The sequence below is a fragment of the Protopterus annectens genome, chromosome 1.part0, assembly GCF_019279795.1.
Source record: "Protopterus annectens isolate FY-2018-M chromosome 1.part0, PAN1.0, whole genome shotgun sequence".
In the NCBI taxonomy this organism is placed as follows: Eukaryota; Metazoa; Chordata; order Ceratodontiformes; family Protopteridae; genus Protopterus; species Protopterus annectens.
Genome location: NC_056725.1, coordinates 92,640,960 through 92,667,693, shown reverse-complemented (window position 1 = coordinate 92,667,693; position 26,734 = coordinate 92,640,960). Strand labels below are relative to the sequence as shown.

At 43.1% G+C, this 26,734-nt stretch overlaps 1 protein-coding gene across 1 annotated transcript in view; it reads right to left on the bottom strand.

Annotated features, from left to right (window-relative positions):
- Positions 1-26,734, bottom strand: part of ZC3H4 (zinc finger CCCH-type containing 4) — a 589,226-nt gene that overhangs the window by 303,852 nt on the left and 258,640 nt on the right. Inside the window, exons 7-8 of the mRNA XM_044083867.1 lie at positions 24,712-24,848; positions 7,565-7,660 (exon numbers count right to left, since the gene is read on the bottom strand). Of these exons, the coding sequence (XP_043939802.1) occupies positions 7,565-7,660; positions 24,712-24,848 (233 nt within the window). The remainder of the gene's footprint in view (positions 1-7,564; positions 7,661-24,711; positions 24,849-26,734) is intronic.

Here is a 26,734-nt window from a genome sequence, read left to right as displayed (position 1 = left end):
ATCTCTTCCATTTAGCTGAGTATGTCTTCCTTGTGGAAGGTCTGCGAGGCTCCAGGATAATGTCCTTCACCCTCTGAGATAAAACAGTTTGGTTTGGTTTTAAGGAATTTTCCAGGCAGTTAGTTGCAATGTTTTCAAGTTTGGATGCAGGGTCTTGAAATTGTTCTGCGTTAGAAGAAGAGGCCATAGGGGAAGAGGCCATGAGTTTGCCTGAGACATGCTCCTCAGTAGCGGATAACAGTGTTGTCTTGGCCAGTGCGGAGCTATTAGTATCACCTTTGGCTGTTCCTCCCTGATCTTCAGTAGAACCTTGTACATCAATGGGAGAGGTGGAAAGGCATATACTGTTAGGGCATTCCAGCTGAAAGAGAGAGAGTCCACCCTCCAGGCTTGTGGGTGGTATGTTCTTGAACAGAATTTCTTCAGTTGGTGGTTGAGTGGGGAGGCGAACAGATCTATCTCTGGCATTCCCCATTTCTTTGTTATGAGTTTGAAGATGTCTGGATGCAGCATCCATTCGTGTGCATCCGTGGTAGTTCTGCTTAAGCTGTCTGCTAGTGAATTCTCTTTTCCTGGTACGAATTTGGCCTGTAACTGGATATTGAGATTCAGGCATAGGTTCCACAGATTCATTGCCATCCGGCATAGAGGGTAGGAATGTGTGCCTCCTTGTTTGTTTATGTACCACATGACCGTGGTGTTGTCTGTCCTTATTAACAGATGTCCTTGCTGGAGGAATGGTTTGAATTCCTCGATTGCATGCCTCACTGCCAGCAATTCCTTTTGGTTTATGTGCATGCTTAGCTGCCCTTGAGGCCATAGGCCTTGGATACATTTGTCCTCCATGTGTGCTCCCCATCCTCGGTCTGAGGCGTCCGTGGTGATGGTCTGCTTTGTTTTTGGTTTGTTGAAAGGCAACCCTCTGTTGGACTGGCAGACCTGAGCCCACCACTGGAATTCCTTTTGAAGGCATGGAATGATTGATATCATGGTTTCTAGACTGTGCCTGTGTTGAGACCATACATTCCTTAGGTACCATTGCAATTTCCTCATATGCAGCCTGGCATGTGGAATCAAGATTATGCAGGATGCCATGTAACCCAGGGCCTACAGGACTTCCCTTGCAGTAAGCTGAGTTTGTCTTGTCAAAATCATGAAATAATCTGGAAGTTGTTTTTGTTTTTCTTCTGTAAGAAAAGCCATCTGAGTGATTGTGTCCAGATCCGCACCCAAAAAAGTTATCCTTTGGGATGGCACTAGTCTTGACTTTTGGATGTTGACTGTGTATCCCAAGGCCTGTAGCAGGTGTATGACATAGGCCAAGTCCTTTAACAATTTTTTCTTGTTGTCCGCTTGTATTAGGCAGTCGTCCAGGTATGGATAAATTTGAATTCCCTGAAGTCTGCAATGTGCAATTACTGATGCCAGGCATTTCGTGAATACTCTGGGCAGTAGATAAGCCAAAGGGCAATGCTGAGAATTGATAATGCTCTGATCCTGCAAGAAATCTGAGGTGTCTTCTGCAATCTGGTCGGATAGGGACGTGCAGGTATGCCTCCTTGAGATCTAGAGTCACCAGCCAAGACTCCTTGCCCAACATGGGAAGAAGTTGCTGTAGGGTCAGCATTTTGAATTTTGGTACAATGAGATATGTGTTCAGTGCGGACAGGTCGAGAATAGGCCTCCATTGGTTTTCTTTTCTTGGTACAAGGAATAATCTGGAGTAAAATCCTTGGCCTTGTTCTATAGATGGTACCCTTTCTATAGCTTTCATCTGAAGTAAATTGCTGATTTGCCTTAAAGCCTCTGCCTTCTGGTTTGGTGGAAGGTTTGGCATTCCGCCCCTTTTTGGCAAAGTGTGGAAGTGAAACCTGTATCCTTTGTCTATTGTTTGCAATGTCCATGTATCCTTTGTAATGCAATGCCAGTTTTTTGAGAATAAGGCCAGCTTTCCGCCCAAGGGAGCTTCCAGTTGATCCCTGGTAGGCAGAGTCAGAGTCAAGTCATTGGGTCTGTCCTGTGGTAGTGGTTGTAGTTGTAGCTGTGGCTGTGGCACTACTCCTCTGGTTGGCAGGCTGCCACTGACGGCCCCTGTAGGCACCTTTTGATTGACCTCTGCCTCTAGGGCGTCTCTTCCTCCCCCTCTGTGGTCTGGAGGTGTCTGGAAAGGACCAATTCTTTGTAAGCCAGTTTCTGCTGAACCTCGGAGGTTGGACCTGCAGGAATTCCTTTACTGTTTGCACAGATTTTGCTTTTTCTTCTACTTTCTTTAGAATCTCCTGTGCAGGGGAGCCAAATAAATTTTGTTTCTCCATTGGAGCATCGAGGAGTTTTGCCTTGACATGGTCTGGCAAAGATTGCTCCTTCAGCCAGGCATGCCTACGAATTACTGCCCCAGTCACAGCTGATCTAAATGAAGCCTCCAGTGCATCATAGCCACATTTTAAGAAATGATTACTGACCTGCTGAGAGTTGTGTACCAAATCTTGAAGGGATTTACGGTCTAAAGGTTCAGGAGAAGAAAGCTTCTTATTCAGCTGATCTAACAAAAATTCTTGGTACTGTATCATATGGAATTGACAGTTTAATGCCCTGGCAGAAAGAGTAGCAGATGTATAAACCTTTTTTCCCCATCCCTCTAATGCTCTAGACTCTCTTTCAGAGGGTAGGGGATTTTTGGCAGTAGTAGCTGCAACCCCTTTTGGGCCCTGAGAAATAGTTTCTGGGTCTGCAGCATGGGCTTTATACAGGTGGAAGTGAGAATCCGGGACCCTGTAATATCTGTCAGGTTTGGCAGGGGCCGGGGGTAGAGAATCAGGTGCAGTACTGACACATCATTGTACACATCATCAATTACAGTAAGAACAGGTGGTATGGCTAAGGGCCTGTGCTGGGGCAAATGCAAAAAGGTCCTTAATCTTTTTCTAGAATCAGAGAAATCCTGACCCTGCCATTGAAAGTGCTCCCTCATGGAGAGTAAAGTCTCCCCAAAGGAAAATTCTTCAGGGGGGGAGGCTGAAGGAATAGAATCTTCTGCATCTGAATCCTCATAAGGTGAGTAGGCCCCTTCCTGATGGTCTGACAAACCAGATCCATCCGAGGAGTAATCTGAAGAGAGAGGTTCAGAGGGATCAGTCCTGGGCCTTTTGTCTGGAGGAGGTTGGGAGGCCCTTTCTGGGTGAGGTTGGGAGCCCTTAATTAAGGATATAAGGTCCTCAGCAAGACTGAGAATCTGAGAACTAGAGGAAGGCCTCTGGGAAGTAGATCTGGCAGGCAAAGCTTTTGAAAGTTTGGCAGCTTTAGCCCTGGAGAAGGCCTTAATAGACATAGAAGCTGGGGGCCTAGCTGCCCCACGTGCAGGGGTAGAAATGTCCAAAGGTATGGTGTCGGACAACTCTTGAGCACTAGCTTCGGTAGGGAGTTCTGAAGCCGACTCAGCCGGGGCCTCTCTGGCCTCGGTGGTTGGAGGTATGGTTTCGGTAGTAGTAATAACCGTGGACTCGGTTTCAGCTGAAACCGAGACACACGCGGTAGGCCTAGCCGTGGTTTCAGCCGAAACCGCGGGCCAAGAGTGTCGGTCCTTTTCCTTGCGTTTTTTGACCATATGCGAAGTCAGAGTCTCCGACGGCATTTTATAAGCAAAAGCAGTTCCAAAAAATTCCTCTGCAAACTCCGACCGACATCTAAGAGTCCGTCGGTTGAAGGAGGCACAGGCTAAACAAGCTGATACGTCGTGGTCTGGGCCTAAGCAAGAAAGGCAGTAAGAATGGAAATCCTTATGAGGTATTTGTTTCCCACAAGTTAAACAATTATTTACTTTGTCTGACATCGGCTGAGGCAAGAAAGAGTCCCCAACGGGGTACTTAGCTTTTTTCGAAGTCTTCGGTAGCTGAAATCTCTGGATCTGACCGACCGGCACTTGCGAACAGCTTCTGCTTCGGGCACCGCGCGGCAAGAAAGACTGAGGAAAATGGCGTCAGCTGATGCCTTTATACCCCAGAAGCTCTGACGTTGGGGAAAGTGCGACATCAGCCGAGGCCAGACCCAGACTTTGGAATCCGGCCGACCGAAGGGCTGCCTGAGGCAGGACAACCCATATGTTATGACTGCAGATGCATCCTTGAAGGACATCCTGGGGATTTTGCTGTGTCTGGGTTTGGCTTAAAAAGACCTGGAAGGGACTGGAAAGGACTAATTCTTAGTAGGTCAGTACCTACTAAATCTAGGAGGCTGCACTTGTAAAAAAATCTTTAACAGTTGGCATAGATTTAGCTTTATGTTACATCTTTTTGAGAACTTCTTCAGCCTTGTTGCCAAACAGGCAGTCCTGATTTAAAGGAGCATCCAACAATTTAGCTTTAACATGATCAGGCAAAGATTGCTCCTTAAGCCAAGCATGCCTTCTAAGCATAGACCTAGTAACAGCAGCCCTGCAAGAGACCTCTAAAGAATCAAAACCACATTGCAAAAAATGTTTTCCAACTTGTTCAGCAGAATGCATTCTTCTTCTTTCAGCTTTTCCTGGTTAGGTGTTGCCACAGCAGATCACCTGTCTGCTCATAATTGGCAGTGGAGTTTTATGGTGTCGAGTTGCCAGCCCGGCACCCAAACCCTCCACAGAAGGCACACACATGCACGCACTCACGCCTATGGCCAATTTAGAGTGTCCAATCCACCTATAGCATGTCTTTGGGATGTGGGAGGAAACCAGAGCACCTGGAGGAAACACACACGACCACAAGGAGGACATGCAGACTCTGCACAAGAAGGCACTCCAACCTAGGATCGAACCGGAGAACCTCTTGCTGTGAGGCGGCAATGCTAAGCGCTGCACCACCATGGCCGTTCAGCAGAATGCATTAAATCCTGTAAATCTTTATTTTCCACACAGTCAGGAATCAATATCATTTTCTGTTTAAGCAGTCCAATGACATGTTGCTGATATTTTAACATATGAAATTGGCAGTTTAAAGCTCTGATTGCAAAGGTTGCTGAAGTATAAACCTTTTTACCCCATCTATCCAGCGCCATGGAATGTCTTTCAGAAGGGGTAGGATTTTTAGCAGTAGAAGCCTTAATGCCCTTGGGCCCCTGAGAAATAGTTTCTGGATCTGCAAAAGGATTTTTGAAAAGGAACTTGTGGGAGTCAGGAACCTTGTAGTATCTGTCAGGTTTACTAGGAACAGAAGGCAGGGAATCAGGGGCCAAATTGGATTCAGAGAAAACATAATCAACAATGTCTAGTACAGGAGGAACAGACAAAAGCCTATGCTGAGGTAGAAGTACGAAATCCTTAAGCCTCTTTTTTGAATCAGAAAATTCCTGGCTTTCCCAGTGGAAATGCTCCCTTAGAGTATGTAAGGTTTTCCCAAAAGAAAAGTCCTCAGGAGGGGAAGCAGAGGGAATAGAATCCTCTGCATCTGACTCCTCATAAGTAGGTAAGGACAAATCCAGGTCATCAGAAGAGTCAGAAGAAACAGAATCCTATCCAGAAGATTCATAATCAAGCTCAGCCCTAGGCCTCTTTGGGGGGGGGGGGGTTGGCTACCCCTGATTAGAGTTATTAGATCTTCAGCCATTTTTATCATTTGTTTTTTAGGCATAGGGGCCTGAGCACGTGGCCTGGGCATCGTTTTTTAGACATGGATCGAGATTTAGGCCTTAGTAATGAAGGAGGCGTCGATTTAATATGCAAGTCCGTAGGCTTGAATACACCCTCAGAAGCCGGTGCCTGCACAGCGGCTCCAAATCCATCCAAGTTAGAGACATCTGCAGATTCCATAGTTGAAGTATCTCGTGGCATACCGGACTCTAAATGGGTCTCAGTAGAGGCCTGCAAATCAGAAGTAGAGGGTATCAGGGGCTGCAAAAGCGCCTCACTGAGTACTGACGAACTGGCAACTGGCTAAGGAGAAGCGTCGTTGGCAGTTTTGGACCTCGGCGGCCTGTCTCTGTCTTTATCTTTGCGTTTTTTCGGAATCCTATTAGTCGGATGGCTAACCGACGACATTTCTGGAAAATTAAACAGAACCAAAATATTTAGAGGCAAAAATATACCGACAACAGATAGTGCGTTGATTAAATAAAACACAAAACCAACAGCAAGGTACCTCGTGTTCAGGGCCTAGACAAGGAATACAGTACGAATGAAAATCTTTATGAAGTATTTGCTTTCCACAAGTAATGCAATTATTAACTTTTACTGACATCGGTAAGGAACAAGAAAAAGTTTCCCCAACGGGGTATGTAGCTTTAAGTTGAAGACTTCGGTTCTGAAACTCGAAAACGACAATTTCAGGAGTCGGCCGACGGGCACGTGCGAACTATTTCTGCTTCTGCATGGCAAGAAGGACTGATGTAATGGCGTCGGCTGCATGTTTTATACCCCTGACGTCATGGAAGAAGGGACAGCAACCGATGCAGGACCCAAGACTTTGTTAATCAGGCTAACTGAGGGCAACCTGCAAGCAGATTACCCAAATGTAATGACTGCAACAGTGAAACACTAAGAACATCCTTGGGAGAAAGCAGAGAGGCTAGCATTGGAACAGTTTAGATCCTGCAACCCACAAAAATGTGATCCTAAATGGGGGACAGGACAGACGTCTAGAGACTGATGGTGAAACCCAGACTGTGCAAAAGGAGTCGGGCAAAGTGCAAATCCTGGAGAAGCCTGGAAGGAAAGGAAGCAAGTCATCCAGATAAGGAAATATTTAAAATCTTGAAGCCTGCAGAAAGTGATGACTGGAGACAGGCACTTGGTGAATACCCTTGTGGCTGTGGAAAGACCAAAACGCACAGCACAGAAATTAAAATGAGAGGAAGAAACATAAAAACTTCCTGAACAGAGGGTGAGTGGGAACATGAAGATAAGTGTCCTTCAGATCCAGAGAAACCAAAAAGGCCTGAGATAACAAGAGTGGAAAGAGTATCTTGAAAGAAAGCATCCTGAAGGTAGGCACCTGGGCTGTGTTTGTCATTTTTTTGTACTTTCTTCTCTTTACCAAATCTAGTGGCTCCTGTCTGGGGCTAGGAGGCCACATCTTGAGAAGATTCTTAGTATACCTAGGCACAAATGTCTGACAAATCTGACTGTGTAATTTTACCTTTTTCTTCCAATTTCTTGCACACTTCAAGAGCTGAAAGTATGAAGAGGAGAATCTTACTTAATGGGGCATTGAGGATTTCTGTCTTCACATTTTCCATCAGAGGCACATCGCTCAGCCAGGAATATTTCTTAAGCAAAATAAATCATACTGCAGCACTGGTCCTTGTGAAAAAATACTGGTGAATTCCCTACTTCATTAACAAAGGCTACAAATTAGCTGCATTCAGTCTGTAAAATGTTCTTTGATTCAGTACATTGAAGTACTTTTTACTTGTACATATTAATGCTTCACAATCACATCTCTTATGACAGAAGCTCATTTCCTTCTTGTAAATTTAGGTATTAATTTACTTGTACAAAAAGAAATAATGTGGACAGACTAATAGGAGCAACTTCTCAAACTGATATTTGAAGTATTTAATTTTAGAAGAGAAACTATAAAAATTATTTGCTTACCCAAGTACATCTTCCTTCAATAAAGTATTTGCAAATGACTTTCCCTTTTTTGTCAGATGACTGCTGGTGAGGCCGATCATGCATTCCACTACCATCCTGTACGAAACAGTAGATAAAACGCTGTTAATAATAAATCTGTGCTCGCATGTCAAACTACACAATTTTGTATGCTGATGCCTCTAAACTATATCAGAGTTAGTCTTTCAAAATATGAATACATATTCAATGTTACATAAAGCACATATGCATTTTGAACATACACCAGTCTTAGATACTCAGTATGTTCACCGCTGCATTAATCTTTACATTTGGGACTTCTGGCACCAAATTGTCTGATGTCTGTCCTGATTTCCAGAGCTTTGCACACATCTACCTGGACATCAGCATATTTGATGTAAAACAGAGACATACCCGTGTGCCACGTTTCATTCCTTCCTGCCCTGGAAGCTATCAGGAATCAGTGGCTGATCCACAGAACTAACTGCCATGAGGACATGGGAAAAAGGATAGTCTCCATCTACAGCAGTCTAGGCAAATCATGCCCTGTGACTCTAGAGAGGCAATGCTGTGGTTGCAATGTTTAGAGAAGGTATTAACTAAAGAACACATAGCAAGCGCTGATCTTCATAAGGAAGTCAGTAGTGGTAGGTGTGGTTGTAGCAGTATGGGCCCTTAACTGCCCTGGTAAGCTCTTGTCAAGAAAAGAGCAACAAAAACATACAATGTTGTGTGTTTATTTGCACCCTGTGGAATCAGAATATCAATCTCTTATGCAAGAAAAGAAAAAAAAAAATGGCCAAGCAAAGGAAGAACAAAGCCCAACATACTAAAAGACCCTAACCAATCTATACAGTTAACTAAGAGGGTTAATTAATACCTCAAAGGCTAAATTTGAAGAAAAAATAGCTTCTCGTGCAAAGGACAACCACAGATCTTTCTGCAGCCATGTCCCTAACCTCACGGGAAATACTAAACAATATGGAGAGGTGAGGAAATCCTTTTATGTTGCATAAATTACACGTAGGGGCATGGCATTTAGGTCCAGAGACGTCATTGTCTCACTGTACTCCGTCGTTATCAGACCAGAGTACAATGCTCCCTTTGGTATGTACCTGATCAGGTATATGCAGCAACTAGAGCGGCTTAAGAGGTTCCTTACAAAAAGAATACAAGGTGCAACAAATGTGCCCTACACAGAGCACTTAAAGCCCTTTCCCTCTACTCAGTCTTCTATTGATTGCCGAGGGGTGATCTATGCCTGGCTTACAAGCCATTCACAAACTCCTAAACATTTATGAATCTCCTGCATATTCATAAGTCAAACAGTACCAGAAATACAAGGTCTTCGGATGTGAATTTTGTCTGTGACTTAAACAGAACATGCTGAAGACATATGTGTCCCAGATACTGCCCCTCCTATGGAACAGGCTTCCCATCCATGTGAAGGTGAGTTTGTCTATTACTCAATTTAAGCACAACCTAGACTAGTGGATGGGGAACAGGAAATTTACTCTGTGCCTGGCACCCATGTCCTTTATGGACAAAAGTAGCTTATAAATGCCTGGCTCTCGATGTCCTACTTGGATACAGGATGCCATTATTCTTACAGGAAAACTTGGCTAGGCATATAAAGCCCCCCCCCCCAGGTCATTAGCCTAGAAACAATCTTTGAATCTATGAAAAAATGAAGTTATGTACTTACCATAACTTTCTATGTGAGTTGTTTATCTCGCCTTTATTCTCACTGATGGGTTCGGAGCCGATTCTCGGCTCCGACACAGCGGATAGCACAGCCCAAGGTTTAGCAATAGCTCGAGACCAAGCCCCTTATCCCATGATGCACTGCTGGAATTACCTCAGATCTTGTTTGCTGTGTGTACTAAATCCCTGGAAGATGTCCACTCTCCCAAAAAGGAAAAAGAATAATAAGAATTGAACAACCAGGATGATACCAGCCTCTGAGTCAAATGTCAGCCAGGTGGGGGATGGAGGGAGGGACGTTAGAATAAAGGCGAGATAAACAACTGACATGGAAAGTTATGGTAAGTACATAACTTCTTTATGTGAAGTTGTTAAATCTCGCCATTTATTCTCACTGATGGGTAGCGTCCCTAGCACCCGCAATCCTGGGTGGCTCACGGGAGTACGTTTTCCAGGACCTTAGAACCAAAAGAAGCCCTGTCCCTGGAGGCCTTACCCACTTTGTAATGAGTGATAAAAGTATGAGGCTTAGACCAAGTGGCTGCAGCGGAAATGTTATCAGGGGGCAATTAGGCTTGAAAAGCAGAAGACGTAGAAACGGCTCTGGTTGAATGAGCCTTTACTTTGTGTGGCAAGGTATGTTAGCAGTTGCATGAACAAATGAAATACAATCTGATAACCATTTTGAAAGGGTTGTTTTAGCCACTGGTCTACCTTTTCTGGCCTCCGAAAAGGATACAAAAAGTTGATCTGATTTCCTAATATCCTTAGTTCTATCAAGATAAAATCTGAGCCGTCTGTGCGCGTCAAGTTTGTGCAGCATGTATTCTAATTTGTTGGAATGGTTGGGAAAAAAGACTGGCAACTCAATGACCTGACTGATATTAGACTCAGAACCAACAAGAAATAGAAAAAGTTTGACACACACAAACAATGCCCAAAGAGGAGACACTAAATATATATATATATATATATATATATATATATATATATATATATATATATATCACTAACAATAGACTACTCTAAGTAATACCTAAAACTATAAGAATATCACAAATAAATTTGTAAAACAACGCTGGAAACCAAGAGATCCGTGCCGCGGCAAACTAGATCTGAGGTAATTCCTGCAGTGCATCATGGGATAAGGGGCTTTGTCTCGAGCTATTGTTAAACCTTGAGCTGTGATATCGGCCGTGTCGGAGCCGAGGATCGGCTCCGAACCCATCAGAGAGAATAAACGGCGAGATTTAACAACTTCACATCAGACCTTTCCCCTCCCAACATTTAGCAAAGAAAATAAATAACTGCTTTGGTTTTTACTGTCTTTCATCCTAAGTAAAATCTCAATGGCCTATGCATGCCCAAAGAGTACATATTTCTTTACCCTCTGTAATGAGGGGGGGGGGGTAAGAAAGAACACTGGATGTGAATGGGATTGATTCAGGGCCCACTCTGCTACTACTATGGATGTGAAAGAAGGGTTAAGTACATAGAGCGACCTTGTCCCTGTGGAAGATTAGAAAACTCTGCACAGGAGGGCCTGTCATTCTGAAACCCATCTGGCTGAAGCAACAGTCACGAAAATGACAGTTTAACAAGCCAGAATTTTTAAAGATCCTAAAGCAGCTAGCAGAAAGGGAGGTCATGTCTGCTTCTGAAGAACATGAAAGAGTCTAGAGTAGAATCTTTTGGCTTGCCCTTTTGGGGGAACTGTCTCTAAGACTCCCTGTTGTAGGAGCTCCATAACTATGAGCAGGATTGTCTCTCTCTTTGGCCTTTTGCAACCTGTGATATTAGTGGTATCTAAAGAAAGTTTTGCCATTGTAATATGTAGCCCTTTCTGATGACTTTGAGAGTCTCCCAGTGATGAATTTCCACACCTGAAGATATACAGACAGTAATTCTGTCACTTTTGCTGACTTGAGAAAGTGTGGACTGGGGGAAGGACAGATGGAGACAAGGAAATGGTGTTTTTTTTTCCCCCTTCCTCTGCTTACAGTAAAAGGTTTGCGGCTCGGAACGGTAGTTTATATCAGAGTTACCTGACACTCCCTGCCCCACCCCTGAGTTACCTTACTCTTGTCTTCATTCTCTTTTGAAAATGTCAAAGTAGGGCTCCAAAGAGTTGATCTTTGTCAAAGGGGCATTTGGGAGCTATCCTATTGCAGGACCTGAAGCCTTCTTCAGACATGTCTTCTGACTCTGATTACATTTCCCTCAACTGCTGGCCTAGATGCTGCATCCACATCATCAAAACCACACTAGATAGTATACTGAAAGGCATAATAATGTGGCAAGACTGTTGCACTGGGGATTGTGCAAACATTACAATACTGAAATAGCTGAGAAGCAATGGAAACATGAGCCACAAAGCATTATAGAAAATGATGAAGTTTATATAACGTGATCATCCATTACCAAAAGTTTAAAAAAAGAGATGGGTGAAAATCAGAGTAGACCATGAAAAGAAGACAAAAGTAGCATTCATCACTGAAATTGCTATACCTAGTGATTACAGTGTCATACAGAGAGAGAGAGTCATAAAATACCACGATTTGCAGGCATAAACAAGGGTGCTGTGGAAGAATACTCACTCAGTTCCAACAGTAGTAGGAGCAAAGGGTCTCACAAAAAATACTTTACAATCTTATTTAGATATGCCACCAATATATGTAACTGTATGAATTGCAGAAGTCAATTCTGAACACATTACAGGTGCTGTGAAGAGCACTTTTAATAATATCAAAGAATGAAACAATACAAATTTCACAAACTTTATTCGCATTTTGACTTAGTAATACATTCCATTCCTGTCACAGTATTAAAAACCCACAAGACTTGGGGAAATTAAACTCAAAGGGTGCTATATGCCATATTATAGTGTGTAAGCTCTAACAATTTTGCCTTCAGTTCAGTGTCAGACACATTCACACAGTAATCTCTCCTAGATGGTGCAGCAGAGCCATCTAGAAGTTGATCATATATATTTGGCAGTTAATAGCCCCGAAGGTCCAGGAAGTTGACATGGAGACCTACTTCCCAAATTCAAGGCCCTATTTTCCATGTCACTGGTAAGGGTGTTAGGAATAGAAAACACCTTGGACCCCTTACCTGGATCCATGGATACTACAACTGGATCCATCACTGGAGTGCTACAAAGGTATGTATGTGAGAACTGTCCCCAGGATAAGTAGGGATAAGGATAAGGGCACCTAACTGCCACACATTCAGCAGAACCCCGTTAACACCTCATGATAAGGGCTACAGCATGATTCAGAGCTGAATGGCGAACACAGTCTCTGTGGCTACAGCCCAGCTGCAGACATCTACTGTAATATATCCGCATTGTACTACATGTTTCCTAAGTCTAAAGGAAATGTAGACTAGTTTTATTTTCAGTATTCTCATCTTGGACATCAGCTACCATGCTTTTCATTTGCTTGTTGATCCCACCCTTGTCTGGCAGTTAAACGCTTAAAAGGTAATTGTGGCTGAGGCACTGACTTTCCTTTTAAATTGGTCTACAATTTGGCTCTTCTCATCATTTGGAAATGTATTTAAGCCTGTAGTCAGCATCAAATGAGACTACCATCAATGCAGCCACAGTATCTTAAATCCTTCTGGACTCTGTAATACATGTGTATTCCTGTAAAGCAAGTGGCTGTGATGTCGGGCTTAAAAGGTGTAGATATAACTGTATCCTAAAATGTGGGAAAAAAACAAAGTATAAAGGATTAGTCCAGATAAAATCACTTTAGCTAGCAAATCTAGCAGACTCTCTCTCTCTCAATGACTCCCTCCTTGTGGGAGGAATAAAGACATCTTGTTGAAGTTTGCAGTAGTTTATTCAGTTAAGCAGTTAGATGGACGAGTGTCCTTGTTCTAACAACAAAGTGTCTTTATTCATCCCACAGGAAGGGTATGAGACAGAGAGAGGGTGAGTCTCTCCTAGATCTGCTAGCTGAAGTGATTTTATCTTGACTAATCCTTCATACTCTGTTCCTTGTTAGTCCTGTAACCCTCTGGGTCACAGGTGGGAATACCAGACTTCACTCAAGCCCTCTGGATTACCTCAGTTTTCAAATCTGGAAAAGAGATGCAGCTGCCAGGGTCTTAGATTCCTCCATTTCCACCAAATCTAGAAATACACCTTTTGATTCAAAATCCTTACCAGGCTGTATAAATAAAGAACTTCTTCATTAAATTTAGGGTACTGCCAAAAGACATGTCTTCGGGGTGGGTAGCTTAAAGAACTCATCTCCTCACTGTCAGTGTTGCACCCAATGGGAGATGAAATCTGGGAAGAATAAGCCAAGTCCTTCCTCTCTTGGCCTGACTTGGAGGAGTTGTGGCAAAAACACCTTACATTTTTTTTCTTGGGAGGAGGTAGCCCTAAGGCTGACTACCTGCCATGCTGAGACATACTCTTTAGCAAGTTTACTGTAATCAGATATCAAAACTGATGTCAACAGGAGCACAGACACATCAGGTCTACTCTCTTTGCATGAGGTACAACTATCTTACACCTTGACAGCTTTTCAAATAGACCTTCAAGGCTGCCATCTATAAGAATCAATGGAATATCTGATGATAAAATTAATTCAAGTGGAGCTGTCTCAATTATAGGACTGCAGATATTTTTCAAAGGTGCTTGGCTGGGATGTCACTGACACCATCTGCAAAGAAGTACAGTTGCATAAATCCAACTTACCTTTAAGAGTAGATGTTCAAAGAACACACTACCTTACTGTTGTAGTTGTATGGGTAGTAGTTTTTGCCACCCTTTCTCTAGCAGTCTACCAAAGTTCAGAATCCTCCTAGTGCTCATCTGTGGGTATGATGAACCAATCACCTGGCAGTACAGGGACTGCCATTCAGACCAAGAGACGGGACACTTTCAGTTTTCTAGGGTGTAGCAGGAAGAGAAGATCAAAATGAAAGCTTTGCAAACACCTATTATTCCAAACCAAACACACACACAACAATAAAGGCTGCTGAGCATAATTCAACAGCCACTCAAACACCAAACTATGCACATCGAAAGAAGGGGGGAAGGTGGGTGGGTACTGCCAGTAAGGCTGTGTGTTCTAGGAACGTCTACTGCTGCAAGTAGGCTAGACTTCCTCAACTGTATTAAGTTCAACAAACACACTGCCTTACTGGCATATGGACAGATTCCCAAAATATGCCCAACCTGTGAGGAGGAGGGGTCCATAAGCCCTTGGAGAATGATCCAAGCAAAGCCCATTCAAGATTCAGAAAAGGCATCCAGCTTATAGTACTTCATAAAGGTATGGATATAGGACCAAGTGACTGCATCTAGAATTCTAGAGTCCACTCCTTCCCAATATGCCACTGAAGAGGAAAACGGACTGGTGGAATGCACCTTTATCTCACCTGGATTTGCCTTGTCATGGCTGGTGTAACAAACACACAATACCAGAAGACAACCAACAATCAACGGTTTACTTAAAAACAGCTGACCCTTCCTTGCCCCTTTGAAGAAAATAAAAATGTTTTCAGCCTGCCTCAAGGGTTTTATTCTGTCAAGGTAGTGCATGAGCTCCCGATGCACATCCAAGGTATGAAGTACCTCTCTCCCTTATTCTTAGGTTCTGGGAAGAACACAGGGAGGTTAACAGACTGAATGAAAGTGAATTCTGACACTACTTTCCGCATGAAAGAGGAGTTAGTACAAAACACAACCCTATCCCTGTGGAAAATAGAGTTAGGTTGTTCCATCATGAGAGTCTGCAGCTCAGAGACTCGCCTTGCAGATGTCAGAGCAAAGTACAGTTGTGTACACTTACCATAAATGTAGATGTCCGAGTGTATTCACTGTTGCAGTCATCACCTGTGGGTTATCCCTGCTGTGGTAGCCCTCGGCCGGCCCGAATACCAGAGCCAATGTTTTTGTGTGCTGGCTGCTGTTGCCTGTAGTCTGACATCAGGTCGTCAGTACTATAAAGCAAGGCAGCCAATGTCATTATATCAGTTTTTCTTGCCTTAACCCTTCAGGAGTACAAGGGAAAAGAAAGAAGTGGTCCTGGTGGCTAACAGCCACCTTGGGAAGCATGTGTCCCCCTAGGGTAAGATGTTAAAAGGGGGATGGAGGGAGGGAAACCAAGACTGCAACGTGGAATACACTCCAACATCTACATTTATGGTAAGTGTACACAACTGTACTATGTTCTTTGTGTTTCACTGTTGCAGTCATCACCTGTGGGAGGATTCCCAAAGCTGAGGTAAAGGGTAGAAGGATAGGTAGAGTCCTAGGAATTGGTCAGGAGGCCCTGCAGAATTGCAGAAGCAAAACCTGCCCTAGACTTAGAAAACAGAGGTAGGTGGTAATGCTTTGTAAAGGTATGGACAGAGGTCCAAGTGTCCGCTTCCAAGATGCCCCTGGTAGGTGCAGTGGAAGCAGAGGTTGCTCTAATGGAGTGGGTACGGAAGGACTTAGGGATGGGTTTCCCATGTAGTCTGTAGCAAAAATGGATACAGCATGAAATCCATTTGGAAATGGTTTGTTTGGAGATGGGTTTCTCCTCTGCCCCTGGGGCAAAGCTTACAAGAAGCTGGTCAGTTTTTCTGAATGGCTTAATGTGGTCCAGATAGTATCAGAGTTGTCTTTGCACATCTAGTGAGTGTAGAATTCTTTCCCCCTTGTTTTGAGGATTGTGAAAGAAGGTGTGTGGCCAGGTTAAGGGTCACATCAGATAACACCTTGGGCATAAAGGAGGGATCAGTCCTCAGGGAGACTGTCTGCATGGAAAATTGTGAAGGGCTCGACAGCCATGAGAGCTTGAAGATCCGAGACCCTTCTGGCTGAGGTGATAGCTAGTAGGAAGGCAGTTTTCCAGGAGAGGTATTTCAATTCTGTTGAAGCGGCAAGTTCGAAAGTAGGTAAGGTTAGTTTCTCTAACACATAATTCAAGTCCCATGGTGGAGTAGGATGTCTTCTGAGAGACCTGACATTAGAAGCCCCTTTGAGGAATTACTTAATCAAAGGATGAGAGAAGAGAGAGTGGGTCTAAATTATAATGGGCAGAAATGGCCGAGGCATGGATTTTAATAGAGAAGGGAGAGGCCACTATTGAGCAACTCTGCTAAGTAATCCAGGATGAGAGGGATGGAAGGTTGGGAGGTACTGCCCCCTTTTGATTGTTGCCAGGAGCAGAATCGTTTCCATATTTCTGCACAAGACTTTCTTGTGCTGGGTCTTCTGGTCTCTGTGATGATGCCCAGGACTGTTTGCTTAACAGTGGCTTCTTGTTAGTTTTTAGTGTATAAGCCATGCTGAAAGTTTGAGAGTCTGTAGGTCTGGGTGCAGTACCCCCCCCCCCAGATCAAGAGGTCTGACCTTAGGGGAAGTAGCTTGGGGGCTGTAAGGTCAGACTGCGTAGTAAGGGGTATCAATGCTGTCTGGGCCAATATGGAGCGATGAGGATGGCCTTTGGTCTCTCCTCTCTTATTTAGATCAGAACCTTAGGAATAAGGGGCAGAGGAGGGTACATATACACAAAGAGAGTGCTCCAGGGGAAAGTCAAGGCATCCACCTTCCATGCCAGGAGGTGATACTTCCTGGTACAAAACTTGTGCAGCTGGTGGTTGAGGTGTGAGGCAAAGAGGTCCACCTCTGGAGTCCCCCCACTCCTGGGTGATTTGCAGAAAGATTTCTCTGTGGAGATGCCATTCGTGGGGGTCCAGTAAGTTTCTGCTTAGGTGGTCTGCCAGTGCGTTGTTGATCCCTGGTAAGTATTGGGCAATTGGGTGTAGCCCCATGGAGGTGGCTGTAAGCCAGAGACTCATGGCTAGCCTGTACGGGGGGTAAGATTGAGTGGTCCCCTGCTTGTTGATGTACCACATTACTGTGGTGTTGTCTGTTTTTATAAGGAGGACCCCTGGCCTGAGATGGGGTTGGAAGGAAGTCGAAGCGTTTTGCACTGCTATCATTTCTTTCTGGTTGATGTGCAAGTGAAGTTGTTGGGCATTCTAAAGGCCTTGGGTACACCTGCCTGTTAGCTGAATGCCCCAAGCTATGTCTGAGCCATCACTGGTGTCTGGCCGGAAGGGCGGAGGATGAAGTGAAGACCCTTGTTCATGGCACAGGCCTCTGCCCCCAGAGAAATTCATTCCTCATGCAAGTGATCAGTGGGAGAGTGGTCTCTAGGGACTGAGTGTGCTGACACACAGTACTACTGAAGCTTTCTCCTGTGAAGACTGGCGAGAGGGATGAGAAGGATGCAAGATGCCATGTATCCAGGGCTTGCAGGAACTTCCTTGGAGTTAAGTGACTTCTGGAAGCCAGCTGGGTGAAGTAGAGAGGCAGGAAGCTCTGCTTTTCTGGGGATAGGAAGGCCATTAGGGTTACTGTGTCTAGCACAGCCCCCAGGAAAACAATCTTTCTGGTGGGGTTTTGCTTTGATTTTTTTCTTGTTGATGATGAACCCTAGGGAAGTTAGGAGTTTGACAAAGAGAAGATCATGGAGCAACTTTTCTTTGCTGCTCGCCTGAATGAGACAATTGTCCAGGTAAGGGTAAATAGTACAGTTGTGTACACTTACCATAAATGTAGATGTTTGAGTGTCTTCACTGTTGCAGTCATCACTGTAGGGTTCTTCCTGCCGGCAGGCAGCCCTCGGTCGGCCAGAATCCCAAAGTGTGGGTCTGGCGTCGGCTGTTCAGTCATGCTCCCTGACGTCATAGCGCCAGGAGTACAAAGCTGCCAGCCGACGCCATGTTCTCCAGTTTTTCTTGCCCCAGATGTCAGGTGCCCAAAAGTGAAGGCTAATAGTAAAACAAAAATGTAATATACAACAAACCCCATACCCTGTAGCAAATATACCTCAGAAGAAGGGTGAAGTAGGAAACCACAGTAATGAAAGTATAAGATGGGACAGGAGGGTGGGTAACCCAGACTGCAACAGTGAAGACACTCGAATATCTACATTTATGGTAAGTGTACACAACTGTACTATGTTCATCGTGTTTCACTGCTGCAGTCATCACTGTAGGGTTGAATCCCATAGCTGAGATAAAGGGTGGTGGTTACAGAGTAGAAGGGGCGGCTAGAAGGCCCTGCAAGACTGCAGAAGCAAAGCCTGCCCTAGACTTAGAGTAAAGAGGGAGATTATAGTGCTTAGAGAAAGTATGCACTGAACTCCCAAGTTGCAGCTTCCAAAATATCTTTGGTAGGTACTCCCCTGAGAAAGGCAGCTGAAGTAGCAGCAGCTCTGGTAGAGTGAGTCCTAATTTTTCCTGAGATTTGCTTTCCATGATGAGAGTAACAAAATCTGATTCCATGAGCAATCCATTTAGAAATGGTCCGTTTTGAAATAGCTTTGCCTTGGGAATTTGTTGCATAAGAAACAAAAAGTTGCTGTGTTTTCCTGATATCCTTGGTTCTGTCCAGGTAAAAACGAAGTTGCCTGTGTACATCCAAGGAATTCAAGATCCTTTCCCCCTTATTTTGTGAATTAGTGAAAAAAGTTGGCAGGTGTATAGCTTGATTTAAAGCCACTTTGGAAACCACTTTAGGCATGAAAGTAGGATTAGTCCTTAAAGACACCCTATCTTGCTGAAAAATAATATAAGGTTCCACAGCCATGAGTGCTTGTAACTCAGAGACTCTCCTGACTGAAGTCAAAGCCAGTAGGATAGCTGTCTTCCATGATAAAAACTTAATATTCGATGTGGCAGCAGGCTCAAAAGGAGGCAGAGTGAGCTTTTCCAGAACATAGTTGAGGTCCCAGGCAGGAATGGGGGGTGTCCTAGGGGGCCCTTAAATTCTTTGCTCCTCTGAGATATTGTTTCAGAAGTGGATGGGAAAAGACTGGAGGATCTGTTTTGTAATGTGCAGAGATAGCTGAGGCATGTATTTTTATGGAGGAGAAGGATAAACCCTTATGTAGCATGTCTGTCATGTAAAGTAAAATCAGTGGGATATTAGGAATGAGAGGATCCGAATCCTGAGCATGCATCCAGGTGCAAAATCTCTTCCATTTACCTGCATAAGATTTTCTAGTACTAGGCCGTCTGGCTTATAAGATGACATCCATGACCTGTTTGGGACGGGTAGGATTAATCATAGACCCTGAATTCGCCAGGCTGTGAGTTTTGATATGACAGTGCAGAACCTGGCCCTGGTGTTGGGACAAAAGATTTGGAATCATCTAGATCAAGGGAGGTCATCGTCCCCCTGTACTCATCACTCATTAGACCTATGATTGAGTACAATGCCCCGTTCGGAATGTATCTGACCAGACACCTGCAGCAGCTTGAAAGGCCCCAAAAGTTCCTCACCAAAAGGATAAAGGGTCTCAAAAATATGTCTTATGCTGCCCGACTGAAAGAACTCCAGCTCTATTCAGTCTCATACCGCTTGCTCAGAGGTGACCTGTGCCTGACATATAAGGCCATGTCAAACCCAGATTTGATGAATATGCTTCACCTCAAAAAATCTAGATCCCTCAGAACCACAAGGGCGGAGACTTAAACCTTGACACGGTTATAAATAGAACGTGCTGGAGGGACAGATTCATCACCCAGAGACTCCCTATGCTGTGGAACAAAATCCCGGTACATGTGAGGCAGAGCACCTCTCTGGCCTTGTTCAAGAGGAATCTTGACCAATGGATGGGAGATTGCAGATATACCCCAGGGATTACTTCAGTGTCACTGCTTGACAGAGGCACAGCAAAATGATAGGCATAGTTTTTATTCAAACTAAAGGGGTGGCAAAAGCCACATAACTATGGGCTAGGCTTATAAATGCCCTTGGGCAGATAGCCTAGTATGAACCTATGAACCTATGAATCTGAGGTAAAATCCAAGGAGGCTCCTGGGATAGATTCATCAGTGTTGAGTACCAAAATTGACGAGGCCAATTTGGGGCCAGTAAAATCATCTTGGGTTTATCCTGCTTGATCTTTAATAACACCCGTGGAAGAAGAGGTAGTGGAGGAAAGGCATACCCCGAGAGGTTTCTCCAACTGAATGAAAATGCATCCACTTTCCATGCTAGTTTGTGAAATGTCCTTGTGCAAAAAATCTGTAACTGGTGGTTGAGGGGGGATGCAAATAGATCTATGTCCGGGCAGCCCCAGGCTTCTGTAATCATCTTGAATATTTGGGTGTCTAACATCCACTAGTGTGGGTCTGACAGGTTCCTGCTCAGGCTGTCTGCCAGAATATTTTGTTTTCCTGGCAGGAACTGAGCTTGTAGGTCCACTTTGCAAGCTAGAGCTGTGTTCCATAGAGTCATGGCTAGTCTGCAAAGGGAGTAGGAGTGTGAACCCCCTTTCTAGTTTATGTACCACATAACTGTGGTGTTGTCTGTCCGTATCAGTAGTTGTCCTGGTTGTAGAAGATCCCTGAAAGCCAAGAGGGCATTATGTACAGCTAACATCTCTTTTAAATTGATATGTAGGTGCTTCTGATCCTCTGTCCAAAAACCTTGCAGGCCTTTCAACTGGGCTCCCCATGCGTAATCCGAGGCGTCCATGGTTAACACTTGGCTGGCTGGAGGCAGACTGAAGGCTTTCCCTTTGTTGTGAAGACATGCCATGGTCCACCAATGGAATTCCTTTTGTAGGCAAGGCAAGACAGCAATCTGTGTGTCTAGACTGTAGCAATGCTGGGACCATACACTTTTTAGGTACCATTGTATTTTTCTCATATGTAGTCTTGCATTTGGTATGAGAAGGATGCAGGAGGCCGTGTAACCCAAAGCCTGCAGGAATTTCCTTGCAGTTAGCTGAGACATTAACGCCAAGGTTTTGAAAGTTGAAGCCAGCTGTAGTTGTTTTTCGGATGTCAGGAATACCATCTGGGTTATTGTGTTTAGAAGAGTACCCAGAAAAGTTATCTGTTGTGTGGGTGTCAAATCTGACTTTTATGTTCACAGTGAATCCCAGGTACTTGAGTAGATTTTGAACAAATTCCAGGTGCTGGAGTAAGACATTCTTGCTGTCTGCTTGAATAAGGCAGTCACATCCAGATAAGGGTAAATTTGAATTCCCTTGAGTCTGCAATAAGCTACTACTGGTGCCAGGCACTTGGTGAAGACCCAGGGCGGAGTAGACAAGCCAAAGGGCAGCGCAGAGAATTGGTAATGTTTCCAGCCGGCCTTGAACCTGAGGTATTTTCTGCACTCCTGTCTGATAGGGATGTGTAGGTAAGCCTCCTTTAAATCCAATGTCACCATCCATGCATTTTTGCTCAACACTGGCAGGAGCTGCTGCAGAGTAAGCATCTTGAACTTTGGTATCGCCATGAAAGTATTTAAGACTGACAGATCCAGGATGGGTCTCCATGAATTTTGTTTTCTGGGAACTAGAAAGAGCCTTGAGTAAAAGCCTTTCCCAGTCTCTGATTGTGGAACCAGTTCTATGGCCCTCATAGCCATGAGGGATCCCACCTGGTTTAATGCCTCTGCCCACTGGTGTTTTGGTAGGTCTGGCCATCCGTTTGGTCTTGGCAAGGTATGAAAGTGGAATTTGTAACCTCTTGAAACTACATCCAGAACCCACTTGTCTTGGGTTATGTAAGTCCAATTTTGTTGAAAAAGAGAGAGTTTTCCTCCTAGAGGGGCTTCCAGAAGAGAAGTTCCTGGAGCCATGCAGGGGGAGTCATTGAGCCTGTTTTCTATAAGATTGAGGTCTGTCCTCTCCACCCCTGGGGGTGGAAGCACTCCACTGTCTAGGTCTGTAAGAGGTCTGTGCTTGGGTCCTCCCTCTGGAACACCTATATCTACCCCTCTGAGGCCTGTCCGAGCTGGGAAAGGACCAATTTTTAGTTGGCCAATTTCTGCTAAATCTTGGGGGCTGAACTTGTAAGAAATCCTTAACCATTTGCATGGATTTTGCCTTATCCTCCATTTTACTAATTGGTTCTTTGACAGAGTAGCTAATGCTTGGAACAGATTACCAAATTACATTAAAGCAAGTACTAGTGTAGATATTTTTAAGAACAGCCTGGACATTTATTATGGGAACAAGTGTTTTGGCATATTGGCAAGCTAGAAGGACTTTAATGCCCGTGCTTTAAACATTTGTATGTACGTATATCTTGCAGCTGGATAAATGTAACTCCACCCAAAACACATGAAAAAATTGGTTAGTGCTTGACTACAGGACTAGTCAGCACACTTTAAAATCCAGAAAAAAATAAAGACTGAAGCAAAAAATGACTGAGGCACCTTTTGAAATCTACATGCTATCCTGTACATAGCATTTTCTGTATGAATAACATCTTAGAGAAAAAAATAACCATCATCATTAGTACATTAAAAATATAATGGGAAAATTAAAATGCACTTGTCCCACTTACAGAAAACAATATGTTTGTTTCATGGTTCAAAAAGGAAATTATTTTTGAGATACTGCCATAATATTCACTTATGGAAAATGATAACCTATCACTGTTCATAAAGGAAATAAAGTGCTCTTGAGATGCAGCCAGCATAGATCCCAAATCTCTCCAAGTGGCTAAAAGACTTGGAGATGGAAGCTCGTGAAGGTGAGAAGTCTGCATCCAAAGACCATGAGCTATGTCTCATTACGACTTATGGAAAAAATCTTGCAGAACTTGCTGCTCACAAGCTGGTCTACTTGGTGCACAGTATCTGACTGTGATGAGTGTTTACTAGCTCAAGTGACAGATGGCTGGCCAGGAATTCCAGAGTATACAGGTGGATAAACTGCATGTGGAAGCCAGGGACCCCACTAGATCATCATCAGAAATTCTGAAAGTTTATGCCATACTGCCAAGACTGCTACGGTACAGGACTTGTCAGGCACACACACAAATTACTCAGTGCTTGCATAAATGAAAATGCAATTTCTCCCTTTAGCAGGAGGATGGCTAGAAGTACAGCAAGGTGTTGAGCACACAAAAATTTTATAAACAAACAAAAAAAAAACTTACTGGCTGAACTTATAATCCTGCAGACAATGTTCACAATGATTTTTTTTCTCTTGTTGGTTAAGATCCTGAATAGCAATGTATGTTGATCCAAAGAAGACGGAATATGACCAATGTTGGATACTGTGCCAGTAAACAATACCGTGCATATTTTATGTGGAATAGCATTTTTTGTAGTGGCAATGGAAGTCCCAGCTTTGAATAAAATGGAAAGATTTCTGGAGAAGACTGAGCCCTGGTGAAGTCAGTACAGATCAGGTTCAATAACTGTTGGCTACCAGCTCTTTTCCTATACTTGGATCATTACTGGATTAGAAGATACAGCAACCATAATATCATTCGACTGCTTTGGTGTGGTAAAACAAAGTGGGCTTTTTAAGTGCTCTGACCTCATGTCCACACACACACACATTATATCCATACGTGTGTGTGTGTGTGTATATATATATATATATATATATATATATATATATATACACGCACAAATATATACATGTACAAGTATACATTTTACAAATATATAAATACACACACACACACACACACACACACATATATATATATATATATATATATATATATAGAGAGAGAGAGAGAGATGTGTGTGTGTGGCTGCAACACACTTGGCCATCCATTCACACAAATCAAAAAGCAATTCACTGCATTTTTATACGGAATTAGGTTTTGATCAAACAGTATGTTGCTGGTTTTAAAGTCAGAGACTGAAAAACAGCAAGGAAACAAGTTTGATCCCTTCCCACTCATGCAATCTCAAAGTTGGCATATTTAATTAGTTGATGGTGTGGGGGATGAAGAGGAGCTTGCCCTCTTGCAAAAATGATTGTCTTAGGATTCATCTGCTTTTTTTTTTGACCATTTGTATGGTCGATATTTTGAGACAAATAATTTATTTACAATTCAATGGTTTATTTTTACTTAATGCAAAACAAGTCATAAAACAAGCAAATGGAGATTTAGGGAATAAAATATAGCTCATTAACAGCTGATAACTTTAACTGTGTTGAATTACCCATTTAAGACTGATCACCCATGCAGTGGAAGCTTGCAAATTCCAGCATCACAGGTCTTGCACTTCTTTCCAGCTTATGAACTTTTTTTTATTTTAAAGAATACTTTGATATCTGCAGTGCTTTTGGACATCTGACCCTTGTTCTGTATAGCTCAGTATCACAATCATCAATGGAATGACTTCCCTTCTCACTCCCAACCAAAAAAGAACACTTTTCATTGGTAGAGTTTTGTGCTACTATATATAGGTTCCAATGCAAAATTAAGACAATAATAATTTTCATCAATTTGGCTAAATAATGTTCCAGAGTACCAACAAAATGGTGTCTGATATTCATACAGTTCTGTAGCACATTGTGTTATATTGTTTGTAAAACCATCCAAGCTCATCATTTTTAGTGCTGAAGGAGTTAATTTCAACAAGTCTGCAGTACCCTATATTTTACCCATACGAATATAAAATCTGACTGCATCCAGTATAGATTACTCACTTCTGTCTCATCATCATATGCATTTTCATGGTCCATGTTGCTGCCTCCTTTGCCACCTCTTCCCCTTCCACCTCTGCCTCTCATCAAACCTTTAGATCCTCGTCCTCTTACTCGCCCCCTTAGTCCACGGTTTGGACCTGCAAGCAACAATGTGGAACACATATGATGTAGTAAGAGTATTACCAGACAACAAATGAAGCCAGTCATTTTATGTTACAACACATGGACCTGCTTATCACCATCTGTGTAAAATGACAAGTTTTGTAAACTCTGATAATGTAAATAAAACTGTCATTCTGATATGCAGTAGTGTACTGGAGAACTCTTTGGAATGATCAGATCAATAAACAGAAATTATTGAGCAATAGTGGAGAATATCTGGACCATCTCAAAAACTACAATCAACACGAATAAGAACAGATGACTGTGCAGACAGTGAACAAAACATAACAAAGAGAAAAAAATGCATGAAAATATAAGGGGATGCACGGTGAACAGAAATTCAACAATGTATTTGACAAGTACCCCACAAAAAGTGTAAAGAAAAAAAACATGTCGTTTACAGAGGAAACAAGTAGCATGTCTTAATATACACAATATGCTTTAAAAAGAAAATGAAATTCAATGAGTTAGGTGGAAACAAAATCCTGATTTGTTAAACAGCAACTGGACTATTAGCAGCTAATCTAAGTATAGCAATGAGAATCCTAAATTAGTGACATGAGTACTCACCATCCCAGAACTTTTGTGTGAACTATTCAAACAGATATGGTCTTACCATATGAGTTGATCTACTACAGGTCCTCTCTAATCAGTACTAGGTTGGCTATAACTGTAATTCTGTACTTTTCAGCAGAACCCTGCATTCAGAGCCACATGCTCAATTAATGCAATACACAAGGTAAATTAACAGTACTTGTCCTAAGAACCCACCAGCTTGCCCCAGCCAACTGCAACTAAATAACACTGATTTTATATCATATCATTAAATGAGGTAATACCACGTTATTAAATGAGACAAAAGAATGTGCATATACCCAGCTTAAAGGGAACTCTAAAACCAGCTGCCAACCACAGAGAGTTGGACAGAGGGTATAACCAACACCATGAGAAAAAGACCTGAAGAAAATCAACTATGAAAGAAAGAAAAATGAATACTTACCATAACAAAAGACCCTCGTGATAGACACCCACCCACTTCAACTTCAAGTGGTTGCAGGCAACAGCTGCTTGGCACTTTTGAGACTCTACTAGGCTCAAAACTTCACCATAACTGCTTTATACCTCCTCATCTCTTCTGATCAGCATTACATGACAGAGTCCCCAGCTTCTCTTCATAAATGTTATCTTGACAAAAATACCAAGGAAGATGGAACTGGACTCTAAAATTACAATCAGCAGCAGTGCACAGAAGCCCAGTTTTCAGCTGTATAGATAGCATTCTACAGAACTCACGAAAAGAGCGATGGAAGTGGCTGTAGTCCTAGTAGAAAATGCTTTTGATTTATTTTGTAATGCTCTGCTTTACTACTCAAAGAAAACTAATACAGTCTGAAAACCACCTAAACAGAGAGCTCTTGTACACCTTTTGTCCTATCATATTTGGAACAACGGATATGACAAGTTAGTTGTTTTTCCTGATGTTTTAAGTTCTGTCAAGACAAAAATGTAATTGAGAATGAGCATCAAATACTCTCCTTTGTCTACATATTAAGTAAAGAAGTACAGTTGTGCAGGCAACATACTATAACAGCAGATGATTAACTGTACATAACATTAGGGAGCTCAGCCGACTTTCAGAGTTTAACATCCTTCCCCCATGGCCACACTGACTTCTCCTTTCATACATTTGGTATACAGATGGTATCCCACTGAGCCATCTTTGCATCTTTAATGTCTGTCATCAGGTCAAAACCTAGCCTTAATAATAGTCTGTTAGCACTGATAAACTTCTCAGGGAAGGGTCTGTGACCTAGAGAACTTGTGCTTTCCTGACTAGCTATAACAAGGAGAGAGAGAGAGA